Source organism: Puma concolor, chromosome C2 (genome assembly GCF_028749965.1).
Source record: "Puma concolor isolate L17-30 chromosome C2, mPumCon1.1.hap2, whole genome shotgun sequence".
Taxonomy (NCBI): Eukaryota; Metazoa; Chordata; class Mammalia; order Carnivora; family Felidae; genus Puma; species Puma concolor.
In genome coordinates, this window is record NC_141675.1 from 14,574,074 (window position 1) to 14,592,646 (window position 18,573).

At 41.4% G+C, this 18,573-nt stretch overlaps 1 protein-coding gene across 2 annotated transcripts in view; it reads right to left on the minus strand.

The window, feature by feature from the left end:
* The window catches only part of CMC1 (C-X9-C motif containing 1), a 90,319-nt gene extending 72,084 nt beyond the window's left edge, over positions 1-18,235 (minus strand). For both annotated transcript variants that reach the window (XM_086720602.1, XM_086720601.1), the window contains exon 1: positions 18,007-18,235. Coding sequence is in view for 1 of the 2 variants with exons in the window: in XM_086720601.1 (XP_086576727.1) it covers positions 18,007-18,025 (19 nt within the window). In the remaining variant the exon portion in view is untranslated. The remainder of the gene's footprint in view (positions 1-18,006) is intronic.
* Between the last annotated feature and the right edge of the window lie 338 nt (positions 18,236-18,573).

An 18,573-nucleotide genomic window follows, 5' to 3' on the forward strand; every position in this document is an offset into this window, starting at 1 on the left:
ATGAAAAATGTCATCTTTCACAGCTTGATAAATTATTTCAAAATAAAATAATGTTATTTTTTTAAATTTTCTTTTTACATTTATTTTTGAGAGACAGAGTGAGACAGAGTACAAGCAGGGGAGGGGCAGAGAGAGAAGGAGACACAGAATCCCAAGCAGGCTCCAGGCTCTGAGCTGTCAACACAGAGCCCGATGTGGGTCTCAAACCCACCAACAGTGAGATTATGCCCTGAGCCCAAGTTGGATGCTCAACTGACTGAAGCACCCAGGCACCCCTAAAGTTATAATTTTTAAAAAAGCTTAAAAATGTATAAGACAAAAGGAGTGAGAATAACCAAAACAATATTAAAACAGAAGAACAAATTTGGATGACTTCCACTCCCTGATTTCAAGTCTTGCTACAAAACTAGGGCAATCAAAGTGGTGTAGTACTGGAGAGAATTTGGATAAACAAATAGATTAATGTAATAGAGTCCAGAAATGCTTCCACATTTATACAGTCACTTTATTTTGATAAATTCACCAAGGCTACTTAATGAAAAAATAAAAGCATTTTCAACAAATGGTGATAAAGACACCTAGATAAACATTGAGGGGAGAGGATCAGTCTGAACCATCTGACCTCCTACTTCACAATACCCAAAAAAGTTAATTTGCCACAGATCACAAACCTAAATATAAAAACTAAAACTATTAAGCCAACCAACCAAACAAACAAAAACTCAAAAACAAAAAACTTCAACTCCTCGGAGTAGACAAAAATATTTTAAAGACACAAAGGGAAAAAGGATAAATTTGATTTCATCAAATATAAAATCTGCTGTTCATCAAAAAAAAAAACACCGTGAAGAAAATTAAAAGACAAGCCACAAACCAGAAGAAAATGTTCACAGTATATAGACAGAGACACAGATCTATAGAGAGAGATTTGACAAGGACTTGAATTTAGCATATATAAATAACTCCTACATATCAATTACAAAAATACAAACCACCCAGTACAAAAGGGACAAAAGGTTTGAATGGACTCTTTGAAAACAATATAGACAAACTGTAAATAAGTAAATGAACAGGTGTTTGTTTAAAATCATTAGTCATGGAGAAAATACAAATGAACCCCATGATACTATTTCATACCCACGAGGATGACTAAAATTAAAAATACAACACCAAATATTAGAATGTGGAGCTACTGGAACTTTCATATATTACTGGTAAGAGTGTGAAAAGATAAATTCTTTGGAAAACTGCTTAAGTTATAGTGAAATATACACCTAACCTACTTTCCTACTTTCCACTCTTAGGTATTCATTCACCCAACCCAAATGATGACATGTTTCCAGAAAATGACTTGTGCAAGTCTGTTTATGGAAACATTCCTAATAGCCCCAAATTGGAAACAACCTAAATGCCCAATTGAATATTATTTAGCAATGCAAAAGAATTAACTACTGATATACTCAATGTGGGTGAATCTCAAAAACTCTGTTGAGAACAAGAAGCCAGGTACAAAAGTACCTACCACATGATTCAAGAACATGAAAAAAAATCTATGGTGATAAACAAAACACTGGTTATCTATGGGAGTGAGAAGGATATTCTTTTGCGGATGTCCTGATTGGGTTGTATACATTTAACAAAACTCACAATCTATAAATTTCACTGTACATTTTACCTCAATTTAGAATAGATTAGCTGTAAAACATTTTTAAAAATCTGTTCTCATGATTTTAACACACAACTATCAGAAATTAAGTAGACAAAAAGTTTTATAATTCTCTCCTTAAAGACACTGTTGATCTTTTATTAGACTTACTTATACTGGTAAAGGTAACCTTTTCATAAGCAACATGTAATTATTTACTGCTATTATATAGGTTCACCTGAATTTTTTATATTGTTCTTACAACCCAACACAGTCTTACTTAACTCTCATTAGTTCTAATAAATTGTCAACTGTCTCTTCCAATTTCTATGTACACAATCACAGGGACAGCTCTGCAGCTCTTCTTTTCTGGCTCTGTCCTTTAGAAAAATGATAAGCAGAAATTAACAGCACATCTGTCTTGGATGTTCAAATTTTATTTAGAATTTTTATAGTCATCTTCATGTTGAGATTTGCCTATGATTTTCCTCTGTATTGCTCTGGTATCTCAGTTACATTATTTAAACAATAAACTAGGGACCTTTCCTTTCCTTCATTTTCTCTGGAACACCGTATAAAATAAAGACTATTATCAATTCGTTCGTTCTTTCTTTTGAAAGCAAGCAAGCACAAGCAGGGGATGGCAGAGAGAAAGAGAGAGAGTTCCAAGCAGGCTCCCTGCTGTCAGAGACCACAACGTGGGTCTCAATCTCATGACCCATGAGATCAATACCTGAGCCAAAGAAATCAAGAGCCAGAGGCTTAACCGACTGAGCCACCCAGGCACTCCATTATCAGTTTCTTTAAAGTCTGATAGAAACCACCTGCGACAGTTTTATGATTCCACTTGGCAAGGCTACAGTCTCCAGTTATTCAAACTAATCCAGGTATTGCTGCGAAGGTACTTTGCAGATGTGATTAAAGTCTATAATCAGTTGACTTTAAGCAAAGGAGATTATCCTAGATAATGTGGGTGGGCCTGATACAATCAGTTGAAAAGCCTTAAGAACAGAATTCCATCTGGGAACTACAGCTTCAGCTCAGAACCAAGAGTTCCAATGCTGTTCTGATAGCCTGGTCTGCCCTACGCGTTTCAGACTTGCCCAACTAGCCCCCCCAGTTACATGAGCCAGTATCTGGCCATATACATATGTATGTGTGTATGTGAACATACACACAATAGCCCTATGGTCTCTGGTGGTACACCAGCTATTAGAGCCTAGGTCTTGGAGTACGTGGGAGAGAGACAGACACAAAGAGAGCTTTAACTACTGATTCCATTTTCTAAGAGCTTTTTATTTATTTTTAAGTCAGTTGCAGTTTTAATAAATTTCTATTTCTCAAGGAAACTATCCATTTCATCTAAATACTCAAAATAATGATAGGAAGATATTCACATATTTTCCCTCTTTACCATACCTATACTTGTTTCCCAGTTTTCACTGCTTACGCCAGAGCTCAACAAACTATTTCTAGTTAAGAACCAGACCGTGAATACTTCAAGCTTTGCAGGCTACAGACCATCTTTACCACGTATGTTCCTTTTTTTTTTTTTAAACGACCCTTTGAAAATGTTACTAACCACTCACAGTTTACAGGCCTTACCAGATTTTGCCCAGATCATGCTTTGCTGAAATCTGGCCTAACTATTTAAGCCTTCTCTTTCTCCTTAGCTTTGCCAGAGCTACTGTTTAAGATGAGAAAAAGAACAGTGAGCTTATAAAAGGCACTGTAAGTATGGATGGAGCGAAAAAGGACAGTTTCGAGGGAGATCCTACAAGATGCCCAGGGCTTATAGGGACTAAATAAAGAGGATTCAAAGAAGGTTCCCAGTTTTCTGGCTCCTGGTGAAATCGCTGTGACCACTCACTGACACAGGGAACACAAAAGGAAACACCAGGGGGGAGAGGAAGTCAGCTGTGGACATGGTGAATTTCAGATGCCTGTGAGACATCCTGCGGAGTGGAAAGCTGATCTCTCCTTGAAGGGAAATAATAAAACTGGGGGCTATCTCCACATACTTCTTTTCTCCTGGTCTGCAGCATACATCATATGAGGCATCAGTGATTAACACGATAACTACTGAATGGAGTAGAAGAAATATTGTGATATACTGACCTATTTTATAAAATCAATTTTGAAATGTTACCTCTTCCTTTTGCTTACATAGCTTTAATCTATACAACTTATTAAAAATGTGTCTTAATGAATCTACTTTTCGCTCTGTAAATTTTGCAGTGGTCTTAGATAACAAAAGCACCAATTTTTTAATCACTTCCTTAAATACAGACACAGCTGTGTAATATTAAACCATTTTTCCATAAGAAATTATAATAGAAATTTACCTATATAATGAATTCTAGGTTATAATTCCTATTTAAACACGGTTTTTAAATGGTTTGCAAAAACTTCTCCTGATTCCTCTCAAAAACTTCTCTCATTCCTCTAAAACCTCCTAGGGCAAAAAAACAATTGCAGAATCACATGAGAACTGATTTAGATTTTCCAAACTCCTGGTGTTAAATCAGAAATAACAGGCTGAAAAATCTATAAATTCTGCTAAAGATTTTCCCACTTGGTAGCATATCAACCACTGAATATATTAATTATGGTTTTATATGTATTACAAAGCTATCTTCTACACCACAAACACTGTAAAGATGGTACTTTTTATTCATAAAATTACAGAGCGATTCTCTCAAAGTCAATGTGATGCATATATGTTATACATTTGTATAAGAGTCTGAAAAAAAAAATCAAATTTTGAGAGTTTGCTACTATATATAGTCATATGAATTTATACTGAGATAAAGAATCAGGATAATACCACCAGGGAAAATTTCCAAAGCTCTAACTTCTCAACATTCTATCATCACCTGAAAGTCAATTTTCACCTTTTTCACTGGCTGAATTTGTTAGCTCAGATTTTGCTTTGGGGCTCACGTGTTCTTGCAGTATGGCAGTAGTAGATTAGAAGTCTACTGACAACAACACTTGCTATGCATCCACAAAGATAACAGTGAGGCAAATCAGAATATTACAGAATCTTTGACTGGAAAGAAGTGACACCTGAAGGGCAAGGTATGCCTTTTCAATAGTGAAAATGTTCTAATTTAACTAATTTGATTCTTGTTTAGATAATGCCACTTTTTTTTTTTTTTTCAACTTTCCAGTTCTATTTATTTGCTCCTGAAGACCTTTCCACACTACTGTTACTCTGGAGGAAAAACAAGAAAAATGCTTGCAGTAAATAAGCAACAGAGTTCTCATTACCAACAGTTTCTATCTTTAGATTCCTCTTCTTTACTAGCTACCAAGAGCTTCAAATCCAAGTGCCCCAGGGCAGATACTAACATGAACACTACACAAAGACCAGAGTTCTCAACTGCTACATTTCCAAGAAGTGCTTCGCACCAGGAAGACCGGCGGACTCCAGTTCTCCTCGACAGCCCAAAAATAGGGATCGGATTTCCATGGTCTTGCCCGCTTGTTGGTTCCTTCTTGCTACAATAAAATGAGGAAGGGGGGTGAGGGGCAGAGGTACTGAGGGAAAATTAAGACAGCCAAGATCAGTGTTCCTTTCACATTCTTTCCTCCAAGCCAAACGTGAACGGACAAAACGAAACCGGAAAAGGAAGTCGTGATGGGAGAGACTTCCTTCCCCACAAAATTCCCGCCTGCCTCCGGCTATGAAACCTCCAGGTGAGGGTGATCAATGCCCTGCAGCCTACTTAACAGCCCTCCCAGGTGAAGTGCTCTATTCCAGTTTGCAGATAAAGGAGTGGAGGCTCCCAGAGGTGAAACGGCCCAAGTGTGATAAATTGGCAATGCCAAGATCACATAGCCCAGGTCCCAAATTCCCTTCCGCGACGCACCACACACATGGGGTGATGGCCTTTTTAAGGGGATTCCAACAAACAAGGTTGTCTGAGTTTCTGAAGTTAAGGGTGAAACAACCCTTACACAGTAAGGGCGTTTCAGGAACTTCAGAAGCACAAGCAAAAATAAAAAATTCACTCTTTAGATTTTCTGATCAAAAAGTAAAGGTAAAAGGAATGGTGATCCTCTGATTCCTACCATGTAGAAAATTATTTAAAAGAGAAAACACACACACACACACACACACACACACACACACGGAGCCGTTTGTCAGTTGGATGGAAAAAAAAATGTCTTCAAAGAAAGTAAACATCATGTATTAGCTCAATCGGTAACAATCTAATGTCCTATAAGCTCACCCTTAAACAAAACATGGAAAGCACATCAACGAGAGAGATGTGCCTGTTTCTGTGTGGCTTCCGGGTCAAATACCACCTATCCCTCACAATAGTATGCTTCATTTGAACTACTTTGTCCTATCAGCTTTCACTGCTAATAACCACCTAGTTCACACTAGATGTGCCCACTTCCCAAAAGCACCTATTTCTTGGACCTCAGATTCTGCAGATTGCTAGGTGTGAAAAGTTCCTCTTCCACCCACATTACTTTAACCCATGACGAGGCCAAAAGGGGACAACCAATTAAAAGTATACCAAAGCAGAAAATCAACTTATGCAGGAAGACATGCCAATTTTAGCAGCATGCTGCAATGTCCACGGTGGCCATAATTTCGTGAATGAGAAGGTTTCACATTTACGGTAAAACTTCAGTAAAACTTCAAGACTATGTTTTCCTGATTTTCTAGCAGAAAATCAGCAGTGTTGTGGGAGACAGGAGTCGGTATTTGAGAAACGAAGAAATGTCAGGATGCCTGTGCTTTCTCAGCAATTACACCTAACTGATTTTTCTGATGTACATCTAGAACATGGTAGACTATCCTCAAATCTATGACCGCTCCTCAGTGCCTCTGGCCACTCTACTCCACCATTTCTTTTTCATCTTATAATACTTCATAACATTTCTACAAAAACAAAACAGAACAAAAACCCTGTGCCACTTTGTAACAGAGTGGGGGGATTAGTTTTACATCCACAGGTTATTCACTTACTTCAAAGATTCAAATTTTGCTCATGCCACTCATACTTCTTGGCATGGCCTTCTGAGCCAGTGTGCGTTACCGGGAAAACGAGTCCCACAATACAACTTCTTTTGGGGAGGAGCATTTCCCAGGATGATTTCCTCTGGCTAACAACCTTGGCTGAAATACCAGGTCTCTTCTAAACAATAAATTTCCCCTAAATGAGGATGCTGAGATGAACGGACTATACAGGCTGAAGGCAAACCCTAAAGGAGTCTCAAAAATATTCTGAAAAATGGCAATAATCCTAGGAAAAGGATGAACGCTTCCAAGGTAAGATCTGCTCCCACTCCTCTTGCGGCTATCCCATAAGGTTCTACCTTTAATTTTTTTTTTTTCAACGTTTTTATTTATTTATTTTTGGGACAGAGAGAGACAGAGCATGAACGGGGGAGGGGCAGAGAGAGGGAGACACAGAATCAGAAGCAGGCTCCAGGCTCTGAGCCGTCAGCCCAGAGCCCGACGTGGGGCTCGAACTCACAGACCGCGAGATCATGACCTGGCTGAAGTCGGACGCTTAACCGACTGCGCCACCCAGGCGCCCCAACAAGGTTCTACCTTTAAAGATGCCGTTGTTCATGCCATGTTCCCAGTGCTTATTTCCATATGCAAATCTACTCTGCCCACCTTTTCAAGCAGCTACCGGCAATTTCCAAGTCTTAGCAGCCATCATCACAATTTCAACTTAAAATTTCAACAATTTAAATCTTCATTCTGCCATCCTGATGGTTACATTATCCTCCTTGCCTAAAAAAAAAAAAAAGCAGCTTATGTGTATAGGGTGCCCAGAAGAGGCACAATAAATATTTGCAGAAGGAAGGAAGGAGCAGTAGGAGTTGTTTTACAAACATCGCCACAGGCAGGAGAAGGTACTTCTGAGCAGAGGCTCAGAAAGCTCAAAGCCATCTTGAAACATTACGCAGCAAATCAAACTCCAGCTCAGTCTTCTGCCTTTATTTTCCATCTTCTACCTCTTATTTTCTTACCAAGGTCTTCCGATTTGAAACCAAACTCAATACTTATTCCCTCCCAAAGTTCTGCCTGACCCCAGCACCTGAAAGTGCTCTCTCCTTCCGTAAGCCCAAGATTTTGTGTGCACCAATGCTCTGGCTCTCATCACATCCGGATTTAACATACAGCGTCACACCACCTGTGCAACCTTCTTCTCCCGACAGATTGGTGGTCGCCATGGACTGAATTCTGCCCCACTTTCCCCACCCCAATCATACTGAAGCTCTAAACCCTAATGTGACTGTATTTCAAGAGGCAATTAAGTGTCAAAAGAGATCATATGCGCAAGGCCCTAATCCAACAGGTGGCCTTGTAGGAAGAAGAACCAGCAAGCAAATCGGCCAGCACCTTGAGCTCGGACTTCCCGGCCTCCGGAACTGTGTTAAAATAAATTTCTGTCGTTTAAGTCGCTCAGTCTGTGCTATGTATGCTGTTATACTAGGCCGAACAGATTTAAGACAGATTTTGGTACCAGAAGTTCTCAATTTTAGCTGCATCTAACAAACCACCTGAGAGTGCTTTAAAAATTCTGATGCCTGGGTACCACCCAGACCAGTTAAATCAGAAATGCTGGGATAAACCCAGGCATTGGTATTTTTAAAAGCTCCACAAATGATTCCATATGTAGCTAGAGCAAGAAGGCTGCATGAAACTTAAATTTGATGGGGTTCAAGACCATGTCTAACTCATCTCTATAATTCCCTCTAATGGCTGGCACATGGTAAATATGCAAACTGTTTAAAAAATGACACGATTATGAGAGTTTCAATATCTGATAATTAATATTCATTCTGTTAACAAATATTTATTAGGCACCTACTAGGCATCAGTCACCATGCTAGGGGCTGTATACACAGAGATGAGTAAAACAGGCTAGGTTCCTCATGCTGCAGCCAACATAAACATTCGAAACTCTACATTTCAACATGCTTAATTAACATATCCTTTGATCCGTAAAAAAACTCTAAGTTTCTCAGCAAAAACACAATGCAGGAGGGGCGCCTGGGTGGCGCAGTCGGTTGAGCGTCCGACTTCAGCCAGGTCACGATCTCGCGGTCCGTGAGTTCGAGCCCCACGTCAGGCTCTGGGCTGATGGCTCGGAGCCTGGAGCCTGTTTCCGATTCTGTGTCTCCCTCTCTCTCTGCCCCTCCCCCGTTCATGCTCTGTCTCTCTCTGTCCCAAAAATAAATAAACGTTGAAAAAAAACACAATGCAGGATATTAAATACCATGTTCTTAAATTGTTTTTCCGGCAATCTCTTTACTTAAAAAATATTAAAATAAGAACAGGTGAACATAAGGGAAGGGAAGGAAAAGTAAAATAAGATAAATAGTGGGAGGCAAACCATAAGAGACTCTCAACTACAGAGAACAAACAGAGCTACTGGAGGGGAGGTGGGTGAGAGGTGGGCTAGATGGGGGCTGGGCATTAAGGAAGGCACTTGGGGTGAGCACTGGGTGTTGGATGTAAGTGACGAATCGCTACATTCTACTCCTGAAACCAATACTATCCTATGTGTAGTACTGAATGTAAATAAAATCTTGGAAATATAAATTAAAATGCTAAAATATAATCAGGGCTGGTGGGGGGAGAAGGTTAATTTGGGAATCAATGTTCTTATTTGGCACGGATTGATCCACTTATATCAAGCAGAAGGTAATATTTCTTGCATTTTTTTGACGTCCATAAACTTAGAGGATTCTACAATAAGGATACTAATCCAGTCATTGGGAACATAAACTTGGAAGTTATTCTCCTGTGGTGAAAGAACCTCTTGAGACCAACTGCCAAGTATTTACAATCATACAGGTTTGAGGCTTAAGAAGCTTTAGCAGTTATCTGAGAAGCCCTTCTCTCCTTACCCCAGCATCCTCAAACCTGAGATTATGCCACTCAGAATAGGGCCTGAGGTTAATGACAAAGTCTAAAACAAGAAGGCATCCTTATTCATTCCCAAATTCAACTGGGGGCTTCTCCCAGGATTGGTGGGCAATCTCTCGCTGTCTAGATGTAATTAACTAGTTTATCTTTTTTTTTTTTTTTTAAAGTTTATTTATTTTTGAGACACAGAGAGACAGAGCATGAACGGGGGAGGGGCAGAGAGAGAGGGAGACACAGAATCAGAAACTGGCTCCAGGCTCTGAGCCATCCGCCCAGAGCCCGACGCGGGGCTCGAACTCACGGACCGTGAGATCGTGACCTGAGCTGAAGTCGGACGCTTAACCGACTGAGCCACCCAGGCGCCCCTAGTTTATCTTTTCTAATCATCTAGTCTCCAGTAAACCTAAAGACGTGAAATCATATGAAAAACATTTACTGTTTACTACAGTTAAATACTTTCATTCTCCACCTGACATTTTTCTTCATCTCTCAAATTATTTGATACATACAGACAAATCATACCTGTAGGTTTCACTTTACTTCTCAAGGAAAAACCTCTGGATCTAGAATGGAAACTCTATACCCAGATTATTTGATAGTTTGGTAGTTTTTAGAAATTTCAAATATTTTTAAAATTGTTTCTTGAAAGACTGTGGAATCATGCAAATGATTCTACAATAAGGTGTGAGGGCGCCTGGGTGGCTCAGTTGGTTAAGCGGCCAACTCTTGATTTTGGCTCAGGTCATGATCTCAGAGTTCCTAAGTTCCAGCCTCACATCGAGTTCCACACTGACTGTGCAGAGCCTGCCTGGGATTCTCCTCCTCCTCCTCTTTCTGTCCCTCCCCCATTCCTGCGTGCTCATGCACTTTCTCTCCCTCTCAAAGTAAGTACAACTTAAAACAATTTTGTTTAATAAATAAAGTGACGTGTGAAAAATGAACAAGAACTAGACAGATTTGGGGATGTAAGAGAGGGAAAATTCTAAGAAGGAACAGCACGTCAAATGGCCTGGAGGGAAAAACACAAAGCACAGTTTGGCGTATGTTAGGTATAGCTTAGGCCAATGTCATTACCACAACCCCATGATACTTCACACCTGGACTCAGAGCACACACTTGTGTGTATTTACATATTTGTGCAAGTACCCCTTCCTACCTGACCTACCACTATCTGAACTCCCACTACCTGAACAAAGGTTCCTAGTGGCTTCAGATAAATGATTTTTAGGACAGAGAATGATGAAACCTTCACACCTGCAACCTTCTCAGGACGGCCCTCGGGCATGGCAGCTTTCCTTCCTGTGGCCCCTCTCCCAGTCTCCTGCCATGGGCAAGGACTGCCACATGGCACAAAATCCCAGCACCCTGGCCTCCAAAGTGGGACAGGCCCTGCGCTTTGTGGTGCACCAGAACTGATCAGGTTGTGACAGGCCTTCCCTGAAACTACATCCTTGCTGAGCTTCCTCCCCTTCCCTGTCCTGTTCCCTTGGTCCCTTAAGGGTTTTTTTCTAACAGCACTCCATTAACAAATCATTTGCATGTAAAACATCCAATGGTACCCAGACCTTGTTCTCTGATGTCATGACCAAACAAAGGAACCAGGGTTCGTCAAAGAAATGACTAATTCTATGGGTGGGCCAGAATAGGTAAGAGATGAACCAGAAATACTTTGTGTGAGAAAAAGAGAAAATGCTCAAAAACAGGATGGGAACATATCGCAAGGGCCCAGAAGCTAGTTTAAAGGAACTTTCTCACTGGCCCAATCTGGGAAAATGTAAGCACCACCATAATTACATACAGTAACAAATTATAAACCCCTGGAAAAATAGGAATTCATGAGTCCACACCTATAATGAATTTACAAATAAATGAACAAGAAACAAAGTGGTCTCTTGCCTACAGCAAAAGAGCAACAACCAACTGATCAAACAATGTGGAGAAAATGCTGGAGGCAGAAAATCACCATTCTGCAACCATTAAGGAAAGACTGAAACAAGCAAAAATCATCAATGGATACTATATCAAAAGGGACATTTCCATGAGGAATGGATATCTGCATAGTCTTTTTTTTTTTTTTTAAAGATTTTATTTTATTTTTTTAAATTTTTTTTTTTTCAACGTTTTTTATTTATTTTTGGGACAGAGAGACAGAGCATGAACGGGGGAGGGGCAGAGAGAGAGGGAGACACAGAATCGGAAACAGGCTCCAGTCTCTGAGCCATCAGCCCAGAGCCTGACGCGGGGCTCGAACTCACGGACTGCGAGATCGTGACCTGGCTGAAGTCGGATACTTAACCGACTGCGCCACCCAGGCGCCCCTCTGCATAGTCTTAAATTAGATTGTACTCTCCACAAATTACTTATTAATTACAAGAGAGGAAAAACAAAGCAAAGCAATGGGACAAGCCCCGACTGATCAAACTTAGTATAATCTATGAGAGACAGAAAGATGTCATATACCTCCGGATGTGATACCACGAGAAAGACACGATACCACTTCTACAGTATTCTGCTGAGAACACATAACCTGGATCTAATGAAAAGTCAGGTGAACCAAAAATGAAAGCTTGTTCTACTTGCCTAAAAATCTGGAGTATCTTCCCACTGTTCTCAGGATAAAATTCAAATTCCTTGAACTCATTTACAAAACATTTCCTGATTCATGATGTACAACTCTCATCACAAGTATACTCTGAGTTTAGAAATATACAGAATTTACAAGTGAGGGGAGCCTGGGTGGTTCAGTCGGTTAAGCATCTGACTCTTGGTTTTGGCTCAGGTCATGAGCTTGCAGTTTGGTGGGTTTGAGCCTGTGCCAGGCTCTGCACTGGCAGCACTGACCCTGCTTGAGATTCTCTCTCCCTCGCTCTCTGCCCCTCCCCCACTCAGGCTCTGTCTCTCTCAAAGTAAATAAACTAAAAAAAAAAAAGAAATACATAAAATGTAGAAGTTAAACATATTTTTAGCTCTGAAATACCAATGTAATTTATGTCTAAGAGGATACTGTCCAGATACAGAAGCCATAATCAAATCAGAAATTTTCTAATCAACTACATAACCTTTTACGTATGAATCACAGTGTTCTCAGAAAAGATTCTTTAAATCTGTTTAGGTGTCTCACTTAAAAAGTAAGAATTTCCTAAAGCTAATCTACCTACATCCCCATAGGAACCACTAAAAGAACCCCTGCAATCCAAATACTCTAAGAGCTGCCCTGACGACATCCTCCCAAGATATACCTTCATATTCTACTCATGGAATATCATGAAATTCCTGACCCCACTTTCTACTCCCTGAGCCCTACAACTGTTCCATCTTCCTCCCCTTATTAGATTTCTGGAAAACACCAATAAAGTGGCACACACACAATTAAGGAAACTTCTCTCTGCTGCTATCGCTCCATCATGCAAAAGTAGAGAATGAATCCACACTAACGGACAAAGGAAGGGAAACTACCCCCTAAAAGAGGGAACAAGAAAAACAACAAAAAAAGAAAGGAAACCCTTATAGTTATTAGAGAAAATAAGCAAAATTATTAGGCCCAGGTTTCTGGAGTTTGTGATCTGGGAATACAGTCATGTGGGAAAATGTATCTGGAATCTGGGAACAGCAAAGAAATAACTGGGTGTTCTTTAGTACAGCCCTAGACTTGACTTTCCATTACCAGGCCCTTTTAAAACTTGTTATGAGAGGAGGTTAATGTCTAGAATTTTGTTGAATAAAAACAGAAATAGTTTCTGACCGGTGGAAAAGATAACCCCAAAGATGACAGTGTATGGCCTGTCGTAAACTAACCACCATTACCAAGCCATCCAGGTACCATTCATGGCTAAAGAGGTAGGGATAATTTCCTCTGGAAATAGGAAGATCAGACTGATAAGAAAACAAAGCTAAAGACTAAGTCAATAAAGTGGAAGAGTTCAGAACAGTGATTTCTCCTCTACTCTGTTTGCATATTAGAACTGCCTATGGACTATTTTAAAATGTCAGAGGCTTAGCAAATTAAATCTGAACATCTGGGAGCACAACCCACACACTAGTAATTTTTAAAAATTTAACCTCCTCAGCCACTTTTCTTGGGTGTTGTGGACCCCCTCCAGCTTTTTCTCTCTGCATTCAAATAGTAAGAGAAAATAATGAACCTAACAAAGTACGGCTGAGAGACTTACAAAGCGTGCCTTTATTACCTCTACGTTAACAATAAGGAAAATAATATAAATAAAACTACATATAAGTATGTAGCCTGCATTTCACTGCTGGGTTCAGAGTTTCTTGAGAAAAGTGGACCCTACGAAGTTAAAGGCTGTTGACAAATGAAGATCAAACCTGTATGAAGATTTTGAAAAATCTAACATAAACCAGTGAAGGCAACCTACAGAATGGGAGAAGATATTTGCAAATGACACATTTGATAAAGAGTTAGTATCCAAAATATATAAGGAACTGATACAACTCAACACCCAAAAAACAAATATTCCAATTTAAAAAAGGGACGAGGAACATTTTTCCAAAGAAGACATCCAGATGGCCAACAGACACATGAAAAGATGCCCAACATCATTCATCATCAGGGAAATGCAAATCAAAACTACAATGAGATACCACCTCATGCTGTCAGAATGGCTAAAATCAAAAACACAAGAAACCACAAGTGTTGGTGAAGACGCGGACAAAAAGGAACGCCGGGGAATGCAAACTAGTGTGGCCACTGTGGGAAGCAGTATGGAGTTTCCTCAAAAAGTTAAAAACAGAACTACCCTATGATCCAACAATCATATTGGGTAGTTAGCTAAAAAATTCAAAAACATTAATTCAAGGGATACATGCACCCCTGTGTTTACAGCAGCATTATTTACAACAGCCAAATTATGGAAGCAGCCTAGTGTTCATCAATAGATGAGAGGATGAAGATGATGTGGGGTGTGTGTGTGTATATATAAACATATGTATGTACACACACACAGATATATAATATTCCCATGTGTGTGTATATATGATGTGTGAATCTTATTCAGCCATAAAAAAGAATGAAATCTTGCCCTTTGGAACAACAGGCATGGAGCCAGAAAGTATAATGCTAAGCGAAATATGTCCGTCAGGGAAAGACAAATACCATATGTTTTCACTCATATGTGGAATTTAAGACTAAAAAAACAAATGAAAAAATAAAAATAAAAGAAAGAGACAAACCAAGAAACAGACTCTTAACTACAGAGAAACTGGTGGCTACCGCAGTGGAGGTGGGTGGGGGGTGGGTGAAATAGGTGAAGGGGATTACAAGTACACCTATCACGGTGAGCACTGAGTGGTGCATAGAATTGTTGAATCACTATATTGTGCACCTGAAACTAACATACCACTATGTCAGCTATACTGTAATTCAAATTTAAAACTTAAAAAAATATTTTTAAAAATCTAACATAGGGGCACCTGAGCGGCTCAGTCAGTTAAGCGGCCAACTTCAGCTCAGGTCATGATCTCGCGGTGAGTTCGAGCCCCGTGTTGGGTTCTGTGCTGACAGCTCAGATCTGGAGCCTGCTTCAGATTCTGGGTCTCCCCCTCTCTCTGCCTCTCCGTCTCTCTCTCTCAAAAATAAACAAACATAAAAAATTTTAAAACCTAACATAAATCAGTGGGAAAACAGACTTGGCTATATTCACCTCAACTGACCTATCACCTCATCTACTCAGAAACACATCTCCTCAGTGTGGGCACATACCAGTGTATAAAAAGCAAGAGAAATAGCAAAATGTAAATCTATGCTTCAATCCAGGAACCAAACACAAATGAACTTAAACAAAAAGCTGGCTTCAATACATTTGTATTCTGGAATTTACACCGACAAGAATATTTCAAAACTTCCTACTTGCTGACTCCACTTTCTTGTTTCCCATTCCAATCTTGCTTCCATCTCTGCTTAACAAGTTTCCAATGATCATACTGTTAGCTTTGACCATAACCAGCCACCCAGTTGCTAAAGTAAAAAACCTGCTAATTATCCCTAATGCCTCCCTTTGCCTCACCACCTTTATTCAACGCAACAGCAGGTCCTGTCAATTAGTCCTCCAAAACATCTACTGAAGCTTTCTCTTTCCAGCTTTTCTAATCCCACTCCAGGCCAAGACACTAACATACCTAGCCTGGACCACTGCCACCATCTCTTAACCTGTCTCCCTGCTTCCACTCAGGACTCCTCCACACTGCATTGCTACCACTGCAGCCAGAATAGTAAAGACATCATTTCTATTGTGCCACTGCCCTCATTTTTTTTTTTAATTTAAAGTAATCTCTACACCCAACATGGGGCTCAAACTCACAATCCTGAGATCAAGCGTTGCACACTCCACTGACGGAGCAGGGGAGCCAGCCCTGTCACTGTGCTCTAGAAGCCTCCAGAGGCTTCTGAGGGGTGCCTGGGTGGCTCAGTCAGTTGAGCCCCACGATGGGCTCCATGTTCACAGAGTAGAGCCTGCTTGGGATTCGCTCTCTCCCTCTGTCTCTCTGCCCCTCCCCCACTCATGTGCACGCTCTCTTTCAAAATAAACAAACATTAAATGAATGAATGAATGCAAGCCTCCAAAGACTTCTCATAACATCAGGAAAAGTCCAAATGCTTTCTTATCAGGGCCTTCCAGGTCCTGCAGCATCTAGCTCCTGCCTACTTTCCCAACATCCTTCCTTATGAACCTCCTCCACGCTCTGGCCCTCATTCCAAACATTTTAAGCATTTGCTGCTTCTGACTGCCCAGCATACTCTTTCCCTACCTCTTCACATAACTGCCTCCTCTTGTCCTTCAGATTCCAATTCAAAGGACACTTCCTCATAGAGCTCTTCACTGCCTACTCTGAGGTCAGTCCTCTTTTCACCACCTACCACACGAGACTGCTTATTTTCTTCATGTTGATCATAATCTGGCAAAGTATATATGGGGGTTCAGGGGTGGGCTGTCTTCTTTCTTCTACCATTGTATGCTTGTGACATATAATGGGCACTCCCGTTTTTGTTTTCATCAGAGGCATGGTCTATAGCATGGACCCGGAAATGAAATTACCAGGGCTCTATTCCAGCTTGGGCTCTACCAGCAATTAGCAGTGTGGACGTGGGCACACCACAAGATTGAGTGGGTTAAGAGTAACTGGACAGTAAGAAAGTGGAAACAGCAAGTGAGACTTTTTTCTAAATTTCATGTATCTAAACTCAGAATATAGACATATGAAAGCCTTTGACCTCTCTGAGTCTGTTTCCTCATTTGTAGATTACTTTGAATGTCACTTTCAGCTCAGGTGCACTAGAATTGTAACAGGCGTCAATCTACTTTCCAACCTAATTTTTCTTACCCCTCATTTACACTCTGCAACTAAATATCACACAGTGATATTTTACCACCTATACATTTGTTCATTCTGCCGCCTCCTCTCCAAGTCCAACCACTGGAAATTATCTTTTAAAGGCTAGATCAATTATTAACGGCCTCATAAAGTCTGTTCCAATCACCTGGGCCAAAATTGGTGTGCTTGTGAAGTGTTCCAGAAATTTTTATGCTTTAAATTAGATTAGTCCCTAATCTCTCTCCGCCTCAGTTTTATAATCCATGAAATGGTCTACAATATCACATACTATTGCTGGATAATTGAGAATACCTAGCTTGATAATAAAGCGTTCAAAAAATGTATTATTTGTTGGCTACAGATATTTTCCGCTCTTCTTGAGAGCCACCAAATGAGTTTTCCATTTCTGAATCTCCAAACGTTTGAAGCCATTACTCCTCCCAACGCCTTATGAATAGTTTTCCTATTCATAAAACGAAGGGCGTGGACTAGACCAATCACCACCCCTTCAAAAACGAAGTCCTCTATACTTACATGAATAGCCTACAAAGATACCGTACGTGAGCTTCTGTAACACAAACAGCTTAAAGCAAAGGCAGTGCAGGTGAGCTTCTTTAAGGACGGGAATTCGAGGGAAACTACTGCCTCATATAGAAGTGGGCTGGAAGCACTAACTGATCGAGACCCTGGGGATCCTTTCTAAAGAAACTGACCCCTGCCACAATGATGGGTCCTTTGGATTGTTGTTTTTAAGTTATCGTACAGATACTTAAAGGAGTCAGTACCCCCCCCCCACCCCCCAGAGGGACGAAAAAGATGAGACCAGCCGCGTTAAGAAGGAAATGTTTGTAAGACACAAATGGACGACCGCTTGGACAACAAACCCAATGCCTTTCACCTAACCCTAACCCCAAGGAGCGAGCCGATGACCCAAGACTGCAGGGAAGACGCTGGGGCCGCCAGAAACCCTAAAGCGGCCAGCCGGGCGGGCGTGAGCAGCCGTCTGCGGAAGCGGTGCAACCTCAGCGCTCGGCACCTTTCCCAGACCGGCCCCCAGCTGCAGGACCACAGTTAGGGACCCGGGCCCGGACTCCTCAGCAACCCCCGCGTCCCGCCCCCGTACCTGCGGGGTCGAGCGCCATCTCGGCTGGAGGAGAGGAAAGCAGCCCGCGGCCGCTCCCGGGCAGGGGGAGGGAAGGGGAGGAGCCTGGGCAGGGAGGCACGTGCGGCCGCCCGAAGCTTCCCCGAGGTGGAGGAAGCCACGGAGGAGGAGCGCAGTGCCCTTCGCGGAGCCCGGCAGGCAGGCCCCTTTCCTTCCTTCTAATTTCCCGAGTCGCTACTTCCGCTGCGCATTGCGCCTGCGCCTTTCTGGCCCCACCCCGAAGCCTGGAACGGACTTTGCCCAGGGAATGACTGGGAAGGGGGCGTGGCCTTGTGTGCCTTGGGGGCGGGCTGTCTCAGAGGCTCGGGGCCTCGCTTGGGGCGGAGCGCTAGCGCCCGCTTGCAGACCCGGGTCTGCGGAGACCCGAGCCGAAGCTGCTGGCCTTTGGGACTGCGCCTCCCGTGGCGACTAAGTTCACGGCCAAACCCTTCCCTCCGCTCCCGTCTTCGGAAGACGGAATGAATCACCCTGTTTATTTTATCTTCGTTAACGTTCGTTCATTCATAAATTTCTATTTCATGCCTGCCA